The sequence below is a fragment of the Bos indicus genome, chromosome 15 (genome assembly GCF_029378745.1).
Source record: "Bos indicus isolate NIAB-ARS_2022 breed Sahiwal x Tharparkar chromosome 15, NIAB-ARS_B.indTharparkar_mat_pri_1.0, whole genome shotgun sequence".
Classification (NCBI taxonomy): Eukaryota; Metazoa; Chordata; class Mammalia; order Artiodactyla; family Bovidae; genus Bos; species Bos indicus.
In genome coordinates this window covers 9,233,270-9,256,817 of record NC_091774.1, presented here as the reverse complement: position 1 = coordinate 9,256,817, position 23,548 = coordinate 9,233,270, and the positions used below count along the sequence as shown (strand labels likewise).

General features: G+C 38.0%; 1 protein-coding gene across 2 annotated transcripts in view; it reads left to right on the top strand.

The window, feature by feature from the left end:
• Positions 1–23,548, top strand: part of CNTN5 (contactin 5) — a 1,681,138-nt gene that overhangs the window by 1,585,141 nt on the left and 72,449 nt on the right. For both annotated transcript variants that reach the window (XM_070803337.1, XM_070803338.1), the window contains exon 18: positions 16,927–17,076. In XM_070803337.1, the coding sequence (XP_070659438.1) occupies positions 16,927–17,076 (150 nt within the window). The remainder of the gene's footprint in view (positions 1–16,926; positions 17,077–23,548) is intronic.

Here is a 23,548-nt window from a genome sequence, read left to right as displayed (position 1 = left end):
GAGACGGAGCCAATCCAAAAACAATACCCAGTTCTGGATGTGACTGGTGATAGAAGCAAGGTCCAATGCTGTAAAGAGCAATATTGCATAGGAACCTGGAATGTCAGGTCCATGAGTCAAGGCAAATTGGAAGTGTTCAAACAGGAGATGGCAAGAGTGAATGTTGACATTCTAGGAATCAGCAAACTAAAATGGACTGGAATGGGTGAATTTAACTCAGATGACCATTATATCTACTACTGCGGGCAGGAATCCCTCAGAAGAAATGGAGTTGCCTTCATGGTCAACAAAAGAGTCTGAAATGCAGTACTTGGATGCCATCTCAAAAATGACAAAATGATCTCTGTTTGTTTCCAAGGCAAACCATTCAATATCATGGTAATCCAAGCCTATGCCCCAACCAGTAATGCTAAAGCTGAAGTTGAATGGTTCTATGAAGACCTACAAGACCTTTTAGAACTAACACCCAAAAAAGATGTCCTTTTCATTATAGGGGACTGGAATGCAAAAGTAGGAAGTCAAGAAACACCTGGAGTAACAGGCAAATTTGGTTGGAGTATGGAATGAAGCAGGGAAAAGGCTAATAGAGTTTTGCCAAGAGAACACACTGGTCATAGCAAATACCCTCTTCCAACAACACAAAAGAAGACTCTGCACATGGACAACACCAGATGGTCAACACCGAAATCAGGTTGACTATATTCTTTGCAGCCAAAGATGGAGAAGCTCTATACAGTCAGCAAAAACAAGACCAGGAGCTGACTGTGGCTCAGATCATGAACTCCTTATTACCAAATTCAGACTTAAATTGAAGAAAGTAGGGAAAACCACTAGACCATTCAGGTATGACTTAAATCAAATCCTTTATGATTATACAGTGGAAGTGAGAAATAAATTTAAGGGACTGGATCTGATAGAGTGCCTGATGAACTATGGACTGAGTTTCGTGACATTGTACAGGAGACAGGGATCAAGACCATGTCCATGGAAAAGAAATGCAGAAAAGCAAAATAGCTGTCTGAGGAGGCCTTACAAATAGCTGTGAAAAGAAGAGAAGCCAAAAGCAAAGGAGAAAAGGAAAGATATAACCATCTGAATGCAGAGTTCCAAAGAATAGCAAGGAGAGATAAGAAAGCCTTCCTCAGCGATCAATGCAAAGAAATAGCTATGGCTTAGAGAATATGAATATATTAATATATAGCCTGGGAGGAAGTATATTTTTTACATTTTACATTAATTTTATTTTTTAACATAATGTCTGAAATAATTACATCAAGATTAAAACAGAAATTAACTGTTGATCATACCTGTCAGTCCGAACTCCCCTTTCATTCACTTAACAAAAATATATCAAGTAACCTCCATAGAATATATGGAGTAACAACAACAACAAAAAATTACTGCCCTTGTGTAGATTGAATTTACATGGGGGAGGACAAAAATTAAACAGGGGACATAATAAGAACATAAGTTATATAGTTTTTGGGAGAAGTTAATGTATGAAAAAATTAAGAAATATAAGGATCAGAAGTACTGTGGGAGAGACAGTGTATTAGTCTGCTTGGACTGTCATAACAAAATATCATTACCTAGGTGGCTTAAACAACAAGGAAATATTTTCTCTAACAGTTCTGGAGATTGAGAATCCCAAGATGTAGGTGTCAGACCAGTTCAGTTTGATTCCTGGCAAGGATGGTCCCCCTGGCTTACAGAGACTAGCTTTCTTGGTGTGTGCTCAACTGGCAGAGAGGAGTGAGGAGACAAGTTTTCCAGTGCCTCCTCTTATAAAGACAGTAATCTAATCAGATCATTACACCAACCTTATGATTTCATTTAACCTTAACTACTTCCTATTTCCAACATAACTTAGAGCTAATCTATTAAGAGATAACAGAGTACCAATTCCCCACTATCAATTCATTTGTCTTAGGATGGAAGCCCAAATCCCGTATGACTTTGTTCCTTCCATCTCTCTACAAACTCATCTTCTACCATTCTCCCTAAAGCTTGCTCTGCTCCTGACTCACTAGTCTTCTTATGTTCTGCATATAATTCTTCTAATACTTCTGTACTACTTATTCCTTCTGCGTGGGATGCTTTCTTCTAAATACTGGCATAACTAAATCCAAACTTCAATCAGTTCACTTAATGTACTTACTTAATGATGTTTATACTGACCACTCTGTTTAAAATTTCAGGATATGTGTGGTGAAGATGCTTCCCAGGTGACTCAGTGCTCCTGCCAATGTAGGAGATGTGAATTCAATAACTGGGTCAGGAAGATTCCTCTGGAGTAGGAAATGGCAACCCACTCCACTATTCTTCCTTGGAGAATTGTATTGGACAGAACAGTCTGTCAGGCTATAATCCATGGGGTTTCAAGGAGTCAGACATGACTGAGCGACTAAGTGTGCACACATGTAGTAAAGACGGCCAAGTAGGAAGATTCTTAACTCACCACTTTCTGCAGGCATACCAAAACTACAACTATTTACAGAGTAAGTATCTATGCTGCTAAGTCACTTCAGTCGTGTCCGACTCAGTGTGACCCCATAGACGGCAGCTGACCAGGCTCCCCCGTCCCTGGGATTCTCCAGGCAAGAACACTGGAGTGGGTTGCCATTTCCTTCTCCAATGCATGAAAGTGAAAAGTGAAAGTGAAGTCGCTCAGTCATGTCCGACTCTTCGCGACCCCATGGACTGCAGCCTACCAGGCTCCTCTGTCCATGGGACTGTCCAGGCAAGAGTACTGGAGTGGGGTGCCATCACCTTCTCCAAAGTATCTATATAATGATTTTAATACTAGCAGAAGAGATTTTCTGCAACTGGAGATGTAAAGAAGAAACCACAACAGAGATGGGGAGGGAGGACAGAGACACAGTGTAGTTGAGACCCACAACCCCAGGTATGCAACCCACAAATGGGAGGGTGATCACAGTTGCAGAGGTTCTCCCCAAGTAGCAAAGATCCCAATCCCTATAGCAGGCTCCCCATCCTAGGCATCCTGTATCAGAAAAGAGTCCCTAGAACTTCTGTCTTTGAAGGCTAGCTGAATTTGCATTCAGAGAGCAGGAGGGGCTCTAGGAACAAGGACTCCACTTGCAAAGGGCATGCACAAAAGCTCAACCATTCAAGTCCCAGTGAAGAGGCAGTAATTTTAAAGGATTCTGGGTCAGGCACTCTGATCTTGGAGAGTCTCCTAGAAAAGCCAGAGGCAACAGAGTCTCCCCTTAGAGATTTAGACACTGGCCACAGTCATTTTGGGGAGCTCATTCTACTGCAGCACATTGACACTGGCAAGTGATATTTTGGAGTCCTTGCTCTAGATTATTAGTGGTGAGGGACTACCTGCCCACCATGAAGCTAACACCAGCTCAGGGCCCTCTTGGACTGAGCAGCTAACCACTTCAAAACTTTGCCCTTCTCTCAGCAGCCCAGGAGTCATGAAGCAGTACTTGACAGGCAAACAGACTGGGAGCCAGTCTGGCCTACCAGAGAACACCCAGTAGTCAGCTCTACCACAATGGATGGGGCCATGCAGCCCAAATAGGCATACCCCTAGATCATATACTCCAGTGACCTGAGGAGGGTGTGCTGCTGGGGCCTCGGGGGCATCTCCTACATTGAGATCACTTCTCAATGACAGGGAATGTAACTGACCTGTGTAACATATAGAAATAAATAGACCAATAGACAAAATAAGAAGACAGGAATATGATACAAGGAACAAGACAAAATCTTATAAAATCTTAGAAAAAGAACTGAACGAAGTGGAGATAAGCAATCTACTTGGTAAGAAATTCAAGGTACCCTTCACAGAGATGCTCACTAAACTCAGAAGAACGTGCATGAACATAGTGATATTTTTAACAAAGAAATAGAAAATATTAAAAAGTCCAAACAGAGCTGAAAAATACAATAACTAAAATAAATATACAAGAAAAAATCAATGCCATATTAGATAATACACAGTAACAAATCATCAAACTAAAGACAGAGTAGTGAAAATTACCAAAGTTGAAAAAAAAAAGGAAAAAATAATTTTAAAGACAGTTTAAGAGACCTCTGGGACAACACCAAGTTTACTAACATTCACATTTAGAGGTCCCAGAAAAAGAAGAGAGAAAGGGTCAGATAATTCATTTAAAGAAATAATAGCAGAAAACTTCCCTAAGCTGGTAATGGGAACAAATGGCAGGCTTCCAGAAGCACAGAGCATCCCAAGTAAGATCTACCCAAATAATCTGAAACCAAGACACATCATAATTAAATGTTGACATTAAAGATAAACAGATAATTTTAAAATTAGTCAGAGAAAAACATATTACAAAAGAATCCACATAATAAAAGAAGCTGACTTCTGGGCAGAAATATTGCAGGTAAGAAGTGGCATGATGTATTCAAAATGATGAAAGGAAAAAAAATGTACAACCTAGAATACTCTACCTAAAAGGGGACCTCAGTAAAATGTGAAGGAGAGATAAGGAGATTTACAGACAAGCAGAACTTAAAATAGTTCGGCACCACCACACCAGCTTTACAAGGAATGTTAAAGGGATAACTCAAAGTAGAAAAGACCACAATTAGAAATATGAATTGTCACAATAAAAATATATTTTCACTCACCTAAAGCCAGACATCCTTGAGTGTGAAGCATCTGAACTGACTAACTGATTGAGAAATATTAAAAGTATACAAAGGAAAATCTCAGTAGTAAAGGCAAACACAAAACCTTAAAACACACAAAAAAACTTAAAAGTAGTAGACTAACCATGTATAAGTTTGGCTTCCCTGTTGGCTCAGGCAGTAAAGAATCCACCTACAATTCAGACCAGGATCCGATCCCTGGATTGGAAAGATCACCTGGAGAAGGGGGGCTTCCCTGGTAGCTCAGGTGCTAAAGAATCTGCCTGCAATGCAGGAGATCCTGGGCAATTCTTGGGTTGGGAAGATCCCCTGGAGAAAGGATAGGATACCCACTCCAGTATTCTCAGGCTTCCGTAGTGGCTCAGCTGGTAAAGAATCCACCTGCCATGAGGGAGACGTGGGTTCAATCCATGGGCTGGAAAGCTCCCCTAGAAAAGGAAAGGCTACCCACTCCAGTATTCTGGCCTGGAGAATTTGATCGACTGTATAGTCCATGGGATCGCAAAGAGTTGGACACAACTGAGTGACTTTCACTTTCACTTTTTTCTGGAGAAGGGAATGGCAACCCTCTCCATTATTCTTGCCCAGGGAATTAAATGGACTGAGGAGCTTGGTAAGTTGCAGTCCATGTGATCGCAGAGAGTCAGACACGACTGAGCAACTAACACTTTGAGTGACTTTGAATCACATATAAACCTAGTAGGAAGGTTGAAGACAAAAATAGTTAAATCTTTTATGAAAACACTAAGTTGTTAAGGGACACACAAAACAAAAGGTATAAAATGATGTCAATCACATTAAACATTAGAGGGAATAAAAATGCAGATTTGTTAAAATGCATTTAAACTTAAGAGATGACCAATTTAATTATATATATAGTATATAAAACTGTATATATATATATGTACATATATACAGTTATATATTTATATATGAACATCATGATAATCACACATCAAAAATTTACAAGAAATACACACAAAAATGTGACAGAAATCCAAATATAAACCTAAAAATAGTCATCAAATCACAAGAGAGAAAAGAAGAGAACAAAAAAGAACTGTGGAAACAACCAGAAAACAAGAAACCATATAATAACTCCATACTTATCAATAATCATTATAAATTTAAATAGATTAATGCTCCAATCAAAGGAAATATAGTGAATGAATGAGAAAACAAGGAACGTATATATGATACTGACAAGAGACTCACATCCGTTCTACAGAAACAAATTGAAAATGGGGGGATGGAAAAAGGTCAGGTCAGTTCAGTTCAGACACTCAGTAATATCCAACTCTTTGTGACCCCATAGACTGCAGCACACCAGGCTTCCCTGTACATCACCAACTCCTGGAGGTTGCTGAAACTCTTGTCCATTGATTCAGTGATGCCATCCAACCACCTCATCCTCTTTTGTCCACTTCTGCTGGCTTCAATTTTTCCTAGGATCATGGTCTTTTCCATGAGTCAGTTATTTGATCATCAGGTGGCCAAAGTATTGTAGCTTCAGCTTTAGCATCAGTCCTTCCACTGAGTATTCAAGACTGATTTCTAGGATGGACTGGTTGGCTCTCCTTGCAGTCCAAGGGACTCTCAAGAATTTTCTCCAACACCACAATTCAAAAGCATCAATTTTTGGTGCTCACCTTTCTTTACGGTCCAACTCTCACACCCACACATGACTACTGGAAAAATAGCTTTGACTAGACAGACCTTTGTTGGCAAAGTAATGTCTCTGCTTTTTAATATGCTGTCTAGGCTTGTCATAGTTTCCTTCCAAGCAGGAAGCGTCTTTTAATTCATGGCTGCTGTCACCATCTGCAATGATTTTGGAGTCCAAGAAAATAAAGTCTTTCACTGTCTTCATTGTTTCCCTGTCTATTTGCCATGAAGTGATGGGACTGGATGCCATGATCTTCGTGTTTTGAATGGTGAGTTTTAAACTAGCTTCTTCTCTCTCCTCTCTTCCATCAAGAGGCTCTTTAGTCCCTCTTTGCTTTCTACCATAGGGGTGGTGTCATCTGCATATCTGAGGTTATTGATATTTCTCCCAGAAAGCTTGATTCCAGCTTGTGCTTCATCCAGCTGGGAATTTCACATGAAGTACTCTGCATAGAAGTTAAATAAGCAGGGTGACAATATACAGTCTTGACGTACTCCTTTGTTCTCTATCTGGTTCTAACTGTTGTTTTTTAACCTACATACAGATTTCTTAGGAAGCAGGTAAGGTGGTCTGGTATTCCCATCTCTTGAAGAATTTTTCACAGATTGTTGTGATCTACACAGTCCAAGGCTTTAGCTTAGTCAATGAGGCAGAAGTAGATGTTTTTCTGGAATTATCTTCCTTTTTCTATGATCCAATGGATGTTGGCAATTTTGTCTCTGGTTCCTCTGCCTTTTCTAAATCCAGCTTCTACATATGGAATTTCTCAGTTCATGTACTGTTGAAGCCTAGCTTGGAGAATTTTGAGCATTATTCTGCTAGCATGTGAGATGAGTGCAATTGTGTGGTAGTTTGAACATTCTTTGGCATTGCCTTTCTTTGGGATTGGAATGGAAACTGACCTTTTCCAGTCCTGTGGTCACTGCTGAGTTTGCCAAATTTCCTGGCATATTGAGTGAAGCACTTTAATACTATCATCTTTTAGGATTTGAAAAGGCTCAGCTGGAATTCCATTACCTCCATTAGCTTTATTCGTGGTGATGCTTCATAAGGTCCACTTGACTTCACACTCCAAGATGTTTGGCTCTAGGTGAGTGATCATACCATCATGGTTATCTGGGTCATTAAGATCTTTTTTATTTAATTCTTCTGTGTATTCTTGCCACCTCTTTGTAATATATTTTGATTCTTTTATGTCCATACAATTTCTGTCCTTTATTGTGTCCATCTTTGCATGAAATATTCCTTTGGTATCTCTAATTTTCTTGAAGAGATCTCTAGTCTTTCCCATTTTACTTTTCCCTCTACTTTTTTGCACTGATCACTGAGAAAGGCCTTCTTATCTCTCCTTGCTATTCTTTGGAACTATGCATTCAGATGGATATATCTTTCCTTTTCTCCTTTGCCTTTAGCTTCTCTTCTTTTCTCAGCTATTTCTAAGGCCTCCTCAGACAACCATTTTGCCTTTTTGCATTTCTTTTTCTTGGGGATAATTTTGATCACTGCCCCTTGTACAATGTTATGAACCTTTGTCCATAGTTCTTCAGGCACTGTGTCTGTCAGATCTAATCCCTTGAATCTATTTGTCACTTCCACTGTATGAAGTGAAGTTGCTCAGTCATGTCTGACTCTTTGCAACCCCATGGACTGTAGCCTATCAGTCTCCTCCATCCATGGGGTTTTCCAGGCAAGAGTACTGGAGTGGGTTGCCATTTCCTTCTCCAGAGGATCTTCCCAACTCAGGGATCGAACCTGGGTCTCCCACATTGTAGACAGATGCTTTACCATCTGAGCCACCAAGGAAGTCCCTTCCACTGTGTAATTATAACAGTTCTGATTTAGATCATACCTGAATGGTCTCGTGGTTTTCCCTACTTTCTTTTTTTTTTTTTTTTTTTGAACTTTGATTTTTTTTTTAATTTTATTTTATTTTTAAACTTTACATAATTGTATTAGTTTTGCCAAATATCAAAATGAATCCACCACAGGCATACATGTGTTCCCCATCCTGAACCCTCCTCCCTCCTCCCTCCCCATACCATCCCTCTGGGTCGTCCCAGTGCACTAGCCCCAAGCATCCAGTATCATGTATCGAACCTGGACTGGCAACTCGTTTCTTACATGATATTTTACATGTTTCAATGTCATTCTCCCAAATCTTCCCACCCTCTCCCTCTCCCACAGAGTCCATAAGACTGTTCTATACATCAGTGTCTCTTTTTCAAATGCATTCTTTTTAATGGCTGAGTAATACTCCATTGTGTATATGTACCACAGCTTTCTTATCCATTCATCTGCTGATGGATTCCCTACTTTCTTTAAGCCTGAATTTTGCAATAACAAGTTCATTATCTTATCCACAGTCAGGTCCTGGTCTTGTTTTGTTGACTGTATAAAGTTTTTCCATCTTCAGCTGCAAAGAATAGAGTCAGTTTAATTTTGATATTGACCAACTGCTGATGTCCATGTGTAAAATCATCTCTTGTGTTTTAGGAAGAGGGTTTTTGCTATAATCGAAGTATTTCTCTGGCAAAACTCTGTTAGCCTTTCCCCTGCTTCATTTTGTACTCTAAGGCCAAACTTACCTGCTACTCCATGTATCTCTTGACTTCCTACTTTTGCGTTCCATTCCCCTATCTTGTAAAGACTTTTTTTTTTTTTTTTTTTAGTGTTAGTTCTAGAAGGTCTTGTTGGCCTTCATAGAACTGTTCAGCTTCTTTGAAGTTAGTGGTTGGAGCATAGACTTGGATTACTGTGATACTGAGGGGTTTGCCTTGCAAATGAACAGGGATCATTCTGTCATTTTTGAGATTGCACTCAGGTACTGCATTTTGAACTCATTTTTTTTTTTTTTTTTACTATGAAGGCTACTCCATTTTTTCTAAGGGATTCTTGCCCACAGTAGTATGTGTAACGGTCATCTGAGTTAAATTCACCCATTCCCCTCCATTTTATTTCGCTGATTCCTAAAATGTCAATGTTCACTGTTGCCATCTCCTGTTTGACCACTTCCAATTTACCTTGATCCATGGACCTAACATTCCAGATTCCTATACAATATTGTTCTTTGCAGCATCAAACTTTACTTCCATCACCAGTCACATCCACAATTGGGCATTGTTTTTGCTTTGGCTCAGCCTCTTCATTCTTTCTGGAGTTATTTCTCCACTCTTCTCCAGTTAGTGTATTTGTCACTACTGACCTGGGGAGTTCATCTTTCAGTGTCATAACTTTTTGCCTTTTCATACTGGAAAAAAGTATTCTATGCACACTGAAACAAAAGGAAAGCTGTGGTATCAACACTTATGTTAGACAAAATAGACTTTAAAGCAAAGAATGTAACAAGAAACAAACAAAGATATTTTGTACTGTTGAAGAGATCAATCCAAAAAGAAAATATAACAATTATAAATATAAATATATATATACATAAATACAACACAGGAACACTTGTATACATAAAGCCTATATTAACAAAATAAAGGAAAACTTGGCAGTAACACAATAGTAGTGAGGATTTTAAGATTTTACTTATATTAATGGACTCAGCTTCCAGACAGGAAATCAATAGGAAACACTGTCCTTAAATGATACATTACACCATGTGGATTCATTGATATCTACAGAGCTTTCCATCCAAAATAGCAGAAAACACATTCTCTTGAAGCGCACATATATTATTCACCAGGATAAACCACATGCTAGACCACAGCACAAATTTTTGAAGAATTAAATAATACTGAGCACTTTTCCAACTACAATGACTTAAGATAAGAAATCAACTACAAGATAAAAATTGCAAAAAAACACAAACACATGGATGGTAAACAATATACTACTAAATAGCTAAAGGCTGGAGACTTCCCAGGCTGTCCAGTGGTTAAGGGTCCACACTTCCAGTGCAGAAGCTGTGGGTTAGATCCCTGATCAAGAAACTAAGAGCCTGCAGAGCCAAAAAATAAATAAAATAATTTTTTTAAAGAAAAAATGCATTGATCTGCTGATGTATGTTCATACTTGCATGCTAAGTAAGTCACTTCACTTATGTCTGACTCTTGTGACCCTATGGACTGTAACCTGCCAGGTTCCTCTGTTTATGAGATTCTCCAGGCAAGAATACTGGAGTGGTTGCCATGCCCTCCTCCAGGGGATCCTCTCAACCCAGGGATCAAACCCATGTCTCTTATGTCTCCTGCACTGGCTGGCAGGTCTTTACAACTAGTGCCTCAGAAGTCAAAAAATTTAAAGAAGTGTTAACACCTATTCTTCTCAGACTATCCAAAAAATTGAGAGATAAAGACACTTCCAAAATCACTCTGTGAGGGAAGCATCACCTTGATTTTAAAACTAGATAAAAAAAAATACAGAAAAGAAAAATATATGCCAATATCACTGATGAAAACATTCAAAAATCCTCAACATAATATTAACAAGCTGAATTGAACAATGCATAAATAGAATCACACACCAAAATCAAGTGGGATTTATACCAGGAATGCACAGATGATCCAATATTCCCATATCAATCCTTGTGATATATAACATACTAAAAAATTGAAGAATAGAAGTCATATAATCATCAAAATAGATACAGAAAGGCTTTTGACAAAATTCAACATTCATTTATAACAAAAATTCTCAACAAAATAGCTATAGAGGAAATATGCCTCAACATAGTAAAATCTATATATGACAAGCCCACAGCTAACATCAAATTCAGTGGTGGAAATCTGAAAGCATTTCCTCTAAGATCAGGAACAAACCAAGAATGCCACTTATACCACCTTTATGGAAGTCCTAGCCATAATAATCAGGCAAAAAAATAAATGTAAGGAATCCAAATTGGTAAGGATGTAAAACTCAGTTTTCAGATGACATAATACTATACTATACATAGAAAATGATTTAATGAAAGAATTAATATTGTTAAAATAACCAAACTACCTAAGGCAATCTACAGATTCAATCCAGTATCTATCAAAATACCAATGGCATTTTTCATAGATCTAGAACAAATAACTTCTAAAATTTGTATGGAAACACAAAACGTCCAAATAGCCTAAACAATTGAACAAGAAAACAAAAAGCTGGGGTATCATGTTCCTTGATTTTGAAATGTACTTCCAAGCTACAGTAATCAAAATAGTATGGAAATGAGAGCCCAGAAATAAACCCATACACATATGGTCAATTAATCTATGGTAAATGATGCAAGAATATAAAATGGGGAAAGAAAACCTTTTTCAGTAAATAATGCTTGGAAAACTGAACAGCTTCATACAAAAGAATCAAATTGGACTACTTTCTCACACCATATTCAAAAAAATTAACTCAAAATGGATTAAAGACTTAAATGAAACCATAAAATTCCTAGAAGAAAATATAATATGCTCTTCAGCATGAGATAATATTTTTTGGGATCTATCTTCTCAGGTAAGGGCAACAAAAGCAAAAAATAAACAAATGGGACTACATCAAACTAAAAACTTTAGCATAGCAAAGGAAACTATCAACAAAACAAAAAGGTAGTTTATTGAAATATTTGAAGATATTTGCAAATTATACATCTAATAAGGGGTTAATATACAAAATATAGAAAGAACTCATACAACTCATCATCAACAATGTTAAACTTAATTAAAAAATAGGCAGAGGATCTGAATAGATATTTTTCCAAAGAAGACATAGAGATGGGCAGAGACACATGAAAAGATGCTCATCATCACTAATCACAGAGAAATGCATGTCAAAACTGCAATGAGCTATTACCTCACACCTATGAGAATTGTTTTCAGTGAAAAGGCAATAAATAAGAAATGCTGATGAGCATATGGAAAAAAGGAAAATCTTGTGCACTCTTCATAGGAACGTAAGTTGGTATAGCCACTATGGAAACAGTAATAACTTTCTCAAAAGAATTCAGAAGTTGAATTACTAAACAATCCAGCAATCCTACTTTGGGGTATTATCCAAATAAAATAAAAACACTAGCTCAAAAAGATGTATGCATTCCAATATCCATTGAAGCGTTATTTACAATAGCCAAGATACAGAAGCAATGTAAGTGTTCATTGATAGATGGATAATGAATATTCGGTACACACACACACACAATGGAATATTGCTTAGCTATAATAAAAATGGAATCTTGCCATTTGATAACATGGATGGGTTTGGTGGGTCTTATGCTAACGAAATAATCAAATACCACATGATCTCACTTATATGTGAAATTCACCAAACAAACAAACAAAACAAAATGAAAACAGACTCTTAGATATAGAGAATAGACTGGTGTTATCAGAAGGTTATGGTTGGGGGATGTAAAGTAAGTGAAGGAGATTAAGAGGTACAAACCTCCAATTATAAATAAACAAGTTACAAGCATGTAATATACAGCATAAGAGTAACAGTATGGTTAGTAATATTGTAATATATTTGTTTGGGGACACATGGTTACTAGACATACTATGGCAGTCATTTCAGAATGTACTCAAAGGTCAAATCATTATGTAATACACCTGAAATCTAACATAGTGTTGTACATCAAGTGTATTAAAAATATATTTAAATTTTAAATATTTTAAATCACTACCTGCCTGTTTTGGACTGACTTGTGTTTACCCAAAATTAGTATGTCGAAATCCTAACCCCTGTATAACTGTACTTGGAGACTAGGACTTTAGGGAGATCAAAGGACACCTAGATGTATGAGACTAGAGTTTAAGAGTGAGGTTTAGAATGAAGATATAAATTAGGAAATTATTGGCATATGTTGCATTTAATGCCATAAGACTGCATGCACTCTCCAAGGATATAAGCATAAAACAAAGAAAACAGGAGTATGAAAATTGAGCCCTCAAGCATTCCCATAGTAAGAGGTTGTAGAAAAGAGGATTAAACTAAAAGATATAGAGAGTAAGCAGCCATTTAGTTTTAGAAAAAGACAATGTGATATCCTGACAGACTAAAGAATAAAATCTAGCAAGGAAGAGAAAGTAATCAACTGGGTCAAATGTTTCTGATTTGGCAACTATTATGAGGAAATGAGAATTAATCATTGATTTACACAAACCAGAGGTCATTCATGAGCTTGATACTAGAAGATATAGTAAAATTTTAAGGACTAAAGACTCATAAGAATTGGCTCAAGAGAAAATGGGGGGAAAGTTAATGTAGACAACTATTTTAAGAAGTCTTACTGCAAGTGGAAGTGAAAAAATCAAAACACTCTGAAGTCAGAGATGTCATAATTTGCTTATGAATTGGAGTAGGACAAGATAAAAAATGTGGAAATACAGGATGGCTCAAAGTTTGGGATATAGCAATTGTCATTCACCGAATAAGGAATACTGCAGAAGTAGGGGAGGAAATTAAGATTAACTCTATCTAAATGGAAATGTTTAATAGATTATAGGGCATATGAATTTGGAGTCTAGGGAGGAAGTTCATAGCTGAAAATGTTACAGCCATCAGCATACAGAAGGCATTTAGAACCGTGAGACTGGATACGATCACCTTAGAGTACAATAAAAAAGAAAAAGCAGTTAGTAGAACTGTGGTGCATCTGGAAGATAAAAAGAAAGTAGCAACGCAGACTGAAGAGGCATAATTGGAAACAAGAGGAGCGGAAGTTTTGAAAAGCATTTCAAAGAGCAGAGAATGATTAACTGTGCCGAAGCATGATGTTGGAACAAATAAAATAAGGAACAGAGACGTGAGCACAGTGTTCTAGAATTGGAGGCCACTGGTGATCTCGACGGGAGCAGTGGATTGCTGGAGGTGAGAGCCTAACTGCAGTGAGTCCGAGAGTGAGTGTGTGTGTGTGTGTGTGTGTGTGTGTGTGTGTGTGTGTGTGTGTGTGTTCAGTCAGGTCTGACTCTTTGTGACCCCATGAACTGTAGCCTGCCAGGCTCCTCTGTCCATGGAATTTTCCAGTTAAGAATACTCGAGTGGGTAGCCATTCCCTCCTCCAGGGGATCCTCCCCACCCAGGGATCAAACCTATGTCTCCTGCATCTCCTGCTTTGGCAGGGAGATTCTTTACCTCTGTGCCACTCAGGAAGTTTCAAGAGTGAATTAAAAGAGAATAAATGGAGACAGCAAATAAGGGACAAATATTAATAAGTCTCAAGAAGCTTTGCTGTAAAAGAAACATAGAGAATGGGTGAAGGTTGGAAGGCAAGAAAAATTTAAAAGAATTTTGTTTTGTTTTTAAGTGGAAAAATATCTGCATGCCTGTATTAGAGACCTTGGCAGGGGAAGGCAGCTGGTAGGAGAGAGACACAACTGAGCTGGACTGGTTACTCTTCTATACAGTATTTTAAGAGGGCTACCCCTTGAGAGGCATGAAGTTGCCTCAGAGGGGACTCAGTTTTCTCCTGGAGTAAAACGTTCGAAGCAAATTGATGGAAGAAAGATGCGAACAAGGGGATTTTGCTAGTGATGGATTATGAATTCCAAAGATCATAGTCACAGGCTATTTTTTTTTTTTTTCACGAGTTTGATGTTTATTATACATGGTATTGTGGTTCCCTCTGGTCTTTTCACCCAGACTATGAACATGGGGTGTGGGGTGTGGAGATCAGGTATAGCATCTTGTTTATCTTTGCATCCTTTCGCTAATGCAATAAGGGTTTAGTTCAGTTCAAGGCTTTTAAATATTAGGGAAGGATGGCAATTGAGACAGACAGAGTTCTATAGGGATTAGAGTAAAGGATGAGGGATGACCTCTATGTCCGGAGTTATTTGGAGTGACTGACATTAAACAGAAGTCAATGAAACAGAAGGTCCTGATGGACCCAAGGCAAGTACTGGTGAATCAGTTTGTTCTTGGGTCTCGAGAGAGCTGAGTGTCTTGGTATCTCTTCTTCCCACCTTTATGTTTGGCAGACACAGCTCAGAATTCTGCCAAATGGTGTACTGAACAGTGGCCTTAATCCTCTACCACTCAGACTTCAGGGATGTTGCTCATTTGCCAGTGCAGCAAAAGAGGACAGACATTTTTTTCATGTTTTCACTTCATTGCTTTAAAAAGTCAGCTCTGTAGGGCTGTGAGATGGGTCAGGCAGCCCACAATGCCTATGCTCTGAGCATTCACCTTTCACTGAACTGATTATTTAGTAACATTCTCTTGTTGCATTTCAAGAGAGATTTTCATGGGAAATGCAAGATGCATTTTATTTCACCTTGTAGTAAAAGTCTACAGCGTCATCAAATCCAAAGCCTCTCCCCTCCCCAACACTGCCCTGCCATGCTTAAACAGAAATCAGGGCAGCTATAAATTCAGAGGATGTTTGCACTTCATAGGGAGGTTTTGCACTTTCCGCACTTTCACCTCTGGAACAAATGTTCTTCCAGAAATATTTCCTAGACAGCAGAGAAGAGGGAACAAGAAAAGCAGTCCCAGATAGAGCATAAACACTATGTAAAAATGCTTTACTATGTGGTAATTATATTGACACACAGTTTTATGTTTTAATAAAAATCTAAATGTAGTACAAAAGTCACTCCAAGGAGAGTTCAGAGCTTCCACTTGGAAACCACAAACTGGAGTTTTTAAATTAGAGAGATATATTCTTAAACCACTGCTTGGAACTGCCAAGTGGCTGAGCATGTTTGGCAGAACTGGGAGAGGCAAACTGCTCAAGAAATTTCCCTAGAAATACAAGAACTGTTTGCTTAAATTGAAGCACTGGTTGGCATCTTCCTTGGGGTTTAAGGGTTGACAAAAAAGATTTTAGTGTAGAAAATGGCAAGTAGTGTTGTGTCAATCTATACATAAAGATGAGATGAAAGAATTCTAACTATAACAGACTTTGACATGTGCTACTGCTTACTTCTGAAGACTGATTTTTGTTTTACTGATGAGACTGGAAGTGACACATGACCACGTGATATAAGGGTATATGCAGAAGCCTGTCATGTCTGTCAGGGCCTAATATCTTTGATTGCAATCTATAAGCATTTCTAGTTCACCTCAGTTCAATTCAGTTCAGTTTCTCAGTTGTGTCCAATTCTTTGTGACCCCATGGACTGCAGCACACCAGGCTTCTCTGTCCATGACCAACTCCTGGAGCTTGCTCAAACTCATGTCCAGAGTCAGTGATGTTCTCCAGCCATCTCATCCTCTGTCATCCCCTTCTCCTGCCACCAATCTGTCCCAGCATCAGGGTATTTTCCAGTGAATCAGTTATTTGCATCAGATGGCCAAAGTGTTGGAGCTTCAGCTTTAGCATCAGTCCTTCCAATGAATATTCAGGGCTGATTTTCTTTAGGATTGACTGGATTGATTTCCTTGCTGTTCAATGGACTCTCAAGAGTCTTCTCCAACACCACAGTTGAAAAACATCAATTCTTTGGCACTCAGCTTTCTTTATGGGCCAACTCTTGCATCCATATGTGACTACTTGAAAAACCACAGCTTTGACTAGATGGAACTTTGTCGGCAAAGTAATGTCTCTGCTTTTCAATATGCTGTCTAATTGCTCATAATTTTCCTTCCAAGGAGGAAGTGTCTTTTAATTTCATGGCTGCAGTCACAATTTGCTGTGATTTTGGAGCCCAAGAAAATAAAGTTCACCTAATGACATGAAATTTCCTTCCTCTCCATAGTCCCAGAAATCATAACAGGGGACATGGAGTCAGCCATGGCGGTGGAGCTGAATCCCTGGGTAGAATATGAATTCAGAGTGGTGGCCACCAATCCAATTGGGACTGGAGACCCAAGCACTCCATCTCGAATGATCCGCACAAATGAAGCAGGTAAGAATATTGGAGAGTCAGAATTCTATTGGGTATGCCCCTTAATCGTTTTTTAAAAATTTACTTATTTTTAATTAAAGGATAATTGCTTTACAATATTGTGTTGGCTTCTGCCATACATCACATGGATCAGTCATACATGTATATATATATTTCCTCTCCCTCTTGAACCTCCCTCCCACCTCCCAATCCATCCCACTCCTCTAGGTTGTCACAGAGCCCTGGTTTTTTTTCCTTGAGTAATACAGCAAATAATCACTTTTAAAGCAATTTGAATTAACCAGTATTGCTTTAGTGTAATCTTTCCAAATTCACTTACCTGGACATCATAAAACTATTTCCTTTAAGATAATAATTTCATTTTATTTGTTTTAAGAACTTTTTCTCCTTTTATCCACAAATACAGGTCTCAGTTCAGTTCAGTTCTGTTCAATTCCTCAGTCGTGTCCGACTCTTCACGACCCCATGAATCGCAGCACGCCAGGCCTCCCAGTCCATCACCAACTTCCGGAGTTCACTGAGACTCAAGTCCATCGAGTCAGCCATCTCATCCTCTGTCATCCCCTTCTCCTCCTGCCCCCAACCCCTCCCAGCATCAGGGTCTTTTCCAATGAGTCAACTCTTCACATGAGGTGGCCAAGGTACTGGAGTTTCAGCTTCAGCATCATTCCCTCCAAAGAAATCCCAGGGCTGATCTCCTTTAGCATGGATTGGTTAGCTCTCTTTGCAGTCCAAGGGACTATCAAGAGTCTCCTCCAACACCACAGTTCAAAAGCATCAATTCTTCGGCGCTCAGCCTTCTTCACAGTCCAACTCTCACATCCATACATGACCACTGGAAAAACCATAGCCTTGACTAGACGGACCTTTGTTGGCAAAGTAATGTCTCTGCTTTTGAATATGCTACCTAGGTTGGTCATAACTTGTCTTCCAAGGAGTAAGCGTTTTTTATTTTCATGGCTGCAGTCACCACAGTGATTTTGGAGCCCCCAAAAATAAAGTCTGACACTGTTTCCACTGTTTCCCCATCTATTTTCCATAAAGTGATGGGACCAGATGCCATGATCTTCGTTTTCTGAATGTTGAGTTTTAAGCCAACTTTTTCAGTCTCCTCTTTCACCTTCATCAAGAGGCTTTTTAGTTCCTCTTCACTTTCTGCCGTAAGAGTGGTGTCATCTGTATATCTGAGATTATTGATATTTCTCCCGGCAATCTTGATTCCAGCTTGTGCTTCCTCCAGCCCAGCGTTTCTCATGATGTAGTTAAATAAGCTGGGTGACCATATACAGCCTTGACGTACTCCTTTTCCTATTTGGAACCAGTCTGTTGTTCCGTGTCCAGTTCTAACTGTTGCTTCCTGATCTGCATATAGGTTTCTCAAGAGGCAGGTCAGGTGGTCTGGTATTCCCATCTCTTTCAGAATTTTCCACAGTTTATTGTGATCCACACAGTCAAAGGCTTTGGCATAGTCAATAAAGCAGAAATAGATGTTTTTCTGGAACCCTCTTGCTTTTTCGATTATCCAGCGGATGTTGGCAATTTGGTCTCTGGTTCCTCTGCCTTTTCTAAAACCAGCTTGAACATCTAGATGCTTAAATTTCCCCCCAACCCTTGCACTTATCTTCAGGTTAAGTTGAAGATGTTAGTTTCTTCTTCTAGTTATGTACTCATTCAATATAGCAGGTCTGTAAAATTCAGAATAGTTTGGCTCACCCTTTTTTTCTCCAGTGTTAGCAGTTACCTCTAATTATAGGCACTTTCTTAAAATTCTTTATGCTGCCTTCACCATCTGACCTGCTATAAATTATACTTTGAAAAGACAAATTTTGCCTTAACTTGACCAACTTAGAAAACACCAGCATGCTTCCAGTCATTTAGAATAATGTGTCTCTGACAGAATGTTTATAAAGACCACATAGCAAGATTAACAGCTTTATTTAAAAACAAATTTTAAGGTATCTTGTTTATCACTTGAAAGAAGCAGAATTAAAAAGTTGTTAATAGAGTTTTGATTACTTTGGACAAAGTCTTATTGAGATTTATATCCTTTATGACCCTATTAAATTGTATGTAAAACATATTTGGTAAGGGACTAGTTTAGGCAAACACGAATATCAACAATGTTGATGAGAATAATGAAAACAATAGAGAAATGAAGAGGGGGTAGATTACAGATACAAGAGGGAGGAACATTAATGTCTTTACACTCAGTGATAACATGAATCTCAATCATTACAGTATAAGTACAGTAAGGGGGAGAATCTTGTCTTTTTTGTTCACTGTTTCATTGTTCACCTTGAACAATGTCTGGCACTGGTAGTATGTCTTTGTTGAAAGATTAAAAATGACTGTTAGTTTCCTTTCCTTTATATGCTGCCACCCACACCAGGACCGAGGTCAGAGAAACATGTACATAGGAGACTAAGAATGAAATGCATACATTTTGTATCACAATTATTGAATTGGACCAAAAAATGTGATTTGTGACTTCTTAGAAACCGAATGCAGTTTATAATAAACCATTGAAAGTGTTGGTTCTTTCTCTAAAATACACTGTCTCATTCTTTAAAAACAGAAAGAAAGAAAAGAATCAGAAAGTGAGAATAATCATTACCTAATGTGAGAATTACAATAATTCTCATAAAGTGAGAATAATCATTTAAAAGATGTTCAAATTCTTTTCATATAAAAATTAAGCACCAAAAATATTAAAAATAGAGTAGCCTAATACATTGGAAATGATTCATTCACAGAAAAATCCAACTTTCTGCTTTTGTGCTTTGCCAATTACAAGTTGTTTTTTCTTGCTACATTTTCAATAGTGTGAATTTTAAATTAAACATTAATTGCTTGGTTGTATTTCCATGCATTCGTAAAATCAGCCAAGCTTTCATTGTGTACAGGTGTTCATTAATTAAGAGTATAACAGGTTAGTTGTTCCTCATTTTATGTACTCACTGTGCAGATATTGAAATGACTGCCAACATTAGTACTTAGGCTCACATATTTTCTAAAAAGCACTGCCTTACTTTGCATATTGTTAATTGTGTTTAAACAAAGGCAAAGATTACTGCCTAATTCAGATGCTCTCTATAAATATTCATTTCAAAAATAAATAATCCATTTGGGATGACTAATCCTTTTAGACTTTCAATAGTATAAATCTCTTTGTGCTATTAAAAAGTACTTTAACAAAAACACTGCCACATTTCAAGCTAAATCGTATTCAGATGATGCATTTTAAAAGACTTGCCCCTCATCTATTTCTGCTGCTACTTCCATTATATAGTGCCTGTCTCTCCATTTTATCATGAGTTCTATATACATGACATACTCTAGTCCATTAAAATCTTACGGAAGAGAAGAGGAATAGCATGAAAATGCATGAAATACTCTTTTCTGAAAATGAGTGGAGGAAGGCTATGCTGTGCACTTTATGCTTCTTATGCTTTGGTAACACACAAGGCTAGAGCTACTAACGGTGTTGAACCAAGTGTTGAGTTTTGTCCCTGTTTTGTCAGGCAGCACAGATTAAAAGGGACACCAACATCCTGAGACATCTTCTCAAGTGATGCACTCTGCCTCTATTGAGTACATGTCCTGTATTTTAAAAGATGACGCTGTTCTAATGGACCAAGTAATCTTTAAAAAGCAGTGGAGCTGCTTGGAAGAGAAAAGGTCTCACACTCAGGATACTGAGTTGAAAGCTGTATGTCCCTTTAAATTCTCCTCTTTACTAGAATATTCTAAACCCAAAGCACTTTTAGTAAAGCGTTTTTACCTTAGATTGTTTCTTTGTCCACATGTCCCAAAAAGTTAAATTTTCCTTGCAATATCTTATAGGATACATTTTGAATTTTATAGTCATCAAAATACTCTTAGTAGTCAATAAATATAAGATAAATTGGTTTAGTCAACGTATTATAATTAGGATGTCAAAATAGTCATACAAATACAGGTTTCCCCAGCTATACAAAAGAAAGGCATTCCTATGAAAATTTTGTAAGTCAAAATGCCATCAAGTGAAGAATTTTCATTTCATTTAGTGCTCAATTTCTTTGGAATTTTCATTTCAGTTTTCATTTTTCACCTTTTTTCATAGAAGTGAAAATCTCTTCAGACTTCTTTCAGTTAGTGAAGCAGTTACTAATGTAGATAAAACAAAGTGCTGTAAAGCAAACTTTTGAAAAGCAAGGGATACCTGTATATATTTACACTTTAATGTATGTTTATATTTATTTATTTATAGCTCAATTTTCTTAAAAGTTTTAGTGAGTTAGCAACGGGGGAGGGGGGTAGATATAACTCTGTGTTTAATTTTGAAAATGGGTTACAATCTTTAAGTTACTATGTAACTTTGTATTGAATAGTGGGAATCTTTTTCTACCATTTAAAAAGATAATAATCAAGAGAGAAAAATCTTACTTTAAGAAATGAATTTGAAATATACATTCTCATAGAAATAAAAAAATATGTAAATATGAATTTAGCAACAGCAATTCTCATTTAATTGAACAATTCTCTTATTTAATTGAACCTTAATATTCTGTAAGTTACATATTTATAACAGCAATTGTTGAAAGATAGATGCAAAGGAGAAAAGATTGTGTTCACTATGTAATCTACAATTTAGAAAGATTTGGTTTTCTCTGTTGTATAAAATTTCTATTATCAAAGCTCTTGATATTAATCTCAATACTTGCTTTTTTATTTCAAAGTGTAATGAATTGATAGAGAAAGAAATAAAAGAAGGTGCTGCTTAATACCTATAATTAATAGTTTCAGGTTCAGAGTTAGGCAGATCTGGATTAATGGTCTTCTCTGCCGCTTACTAGCAATAAACATAGGTAAGCTGTATGCACTGTTCAAGGCTTAATTTTCTCACTTGTAAAATAGAAATTATATAGCAATCTACTCCATTCGACTATTGTATTAAATAAGATAATGCAGGTGAAGAGCTTGGCACACATGGTAAGTGCTTAACACTAGCGAGTTATTACTATTATTTTTTATCATGAATTTAAATATTATTACTTTATTAAATAGAAATTTAAACAATAGTGATCATGCATGAGTTGCCATTTTCATATAGAGGAAAATTTTCAGATTAAATATATGTTTGTCAACATAGTAAGCATTATCTAGTCTCTTGGCTTGTAGTGGGCTTCTTCAAGACACCATTCTGTTGAGAAGTCTCCACAGTAGACTGCATCATCCAGCCTGGGCTGTCAGCCCACCTGAGTGGTCAGAGAATGAAGAGAGACTTTCAAAGTGTGGTGCACAGTACAGGGTGCGTCTTTGCTACAAGCCCCTCCTCACCTCCATGTAAGGCCTCTCTATGCTGCTTTTTTTTTTTATCCAGCTAAGGAAAGATTGAAGGCAGGAGGAGAAGGGGACAACACATGATGAGATGGTTGGATGGCATCACCAACTCAATGGACATGAGTTTGCGTAAAGTCCAGAAGTTGGTGATAGGCAGAGAGGTCTGGTGTGCTGGAGTCCATGCGGTCACAAAGAGTTGGACATGGCTGAGAGAAGGAAAGTTATGACCAACCTAGATAGCATATTGAAAAGCAGAGACATTACTTTGCCAACAAATGTCCATCTAGTCAAGGCTATGGTTTTTCCAATAGTCATGTATGGATGTGAGAGTTGGACTGTGAAGAAAGCTGAGCGCCGAAGAACTGATGCTTTTGAACTGTGGTGTTGGAGAAGACTCTTGAGAGTCCCTTGGACTGCAAGGAGATCCAACTAGTTCATTCTAAAGGAGATCAGTCCTGGGTGTTCTTTGGAAGGAACGATGCTAAAGCTGAAACTCCAGTACTTTGGAAGAGTTGACTCACTGGAAAAAACTCTGATGCTGGGAGGGATTGGGGGCAGGAGGAAAAGGGGTTGACAGAGGATGAGATGGCTGGATAGCATCGCTGATTCAATGGATGTGAGTTTGAGTGAACTCCAGTAGTTGGTGATGGACAGGGAGGCCTGGCGTGCTGCGATTCATGGGGTCGCAAAGAGTCAGACAGACTGAATGACTGAACTGAGCTAAACTGAACTGAGCCTCATCCATAGTGGATTGTTATATTGTTGCAACATGTAGCCTCTTTTTTGTGGGGGAGGAGGTTCTTATAATGAAAGGAAATGAAACAACTTGCAAATTGTTGCAAATTCAATAACTTTCCAGTTTCTTATTGCATTATATTCTGTCCTGTCATTCTCTTTGGATGTTAATATGGAAAATGTCACATATATTTTTGGCCATAGAGGGGTTGCCTGGTGGCTCAGCGGTACAGAATCCACCTGCCAATGCAGGAGATGAGGTTTGATTCCTGGGTTGGGAATATCCCTGGAGAAGGAAATGGCAACCCACTCCAATATTCTTGCCTGGAGAATCCCATCAACAGAGGAGCCTGGCAGGTTACACTCCATGGGGTCACAAAGAGTCGGACATGACTGAGCAACTAAACAACAATTT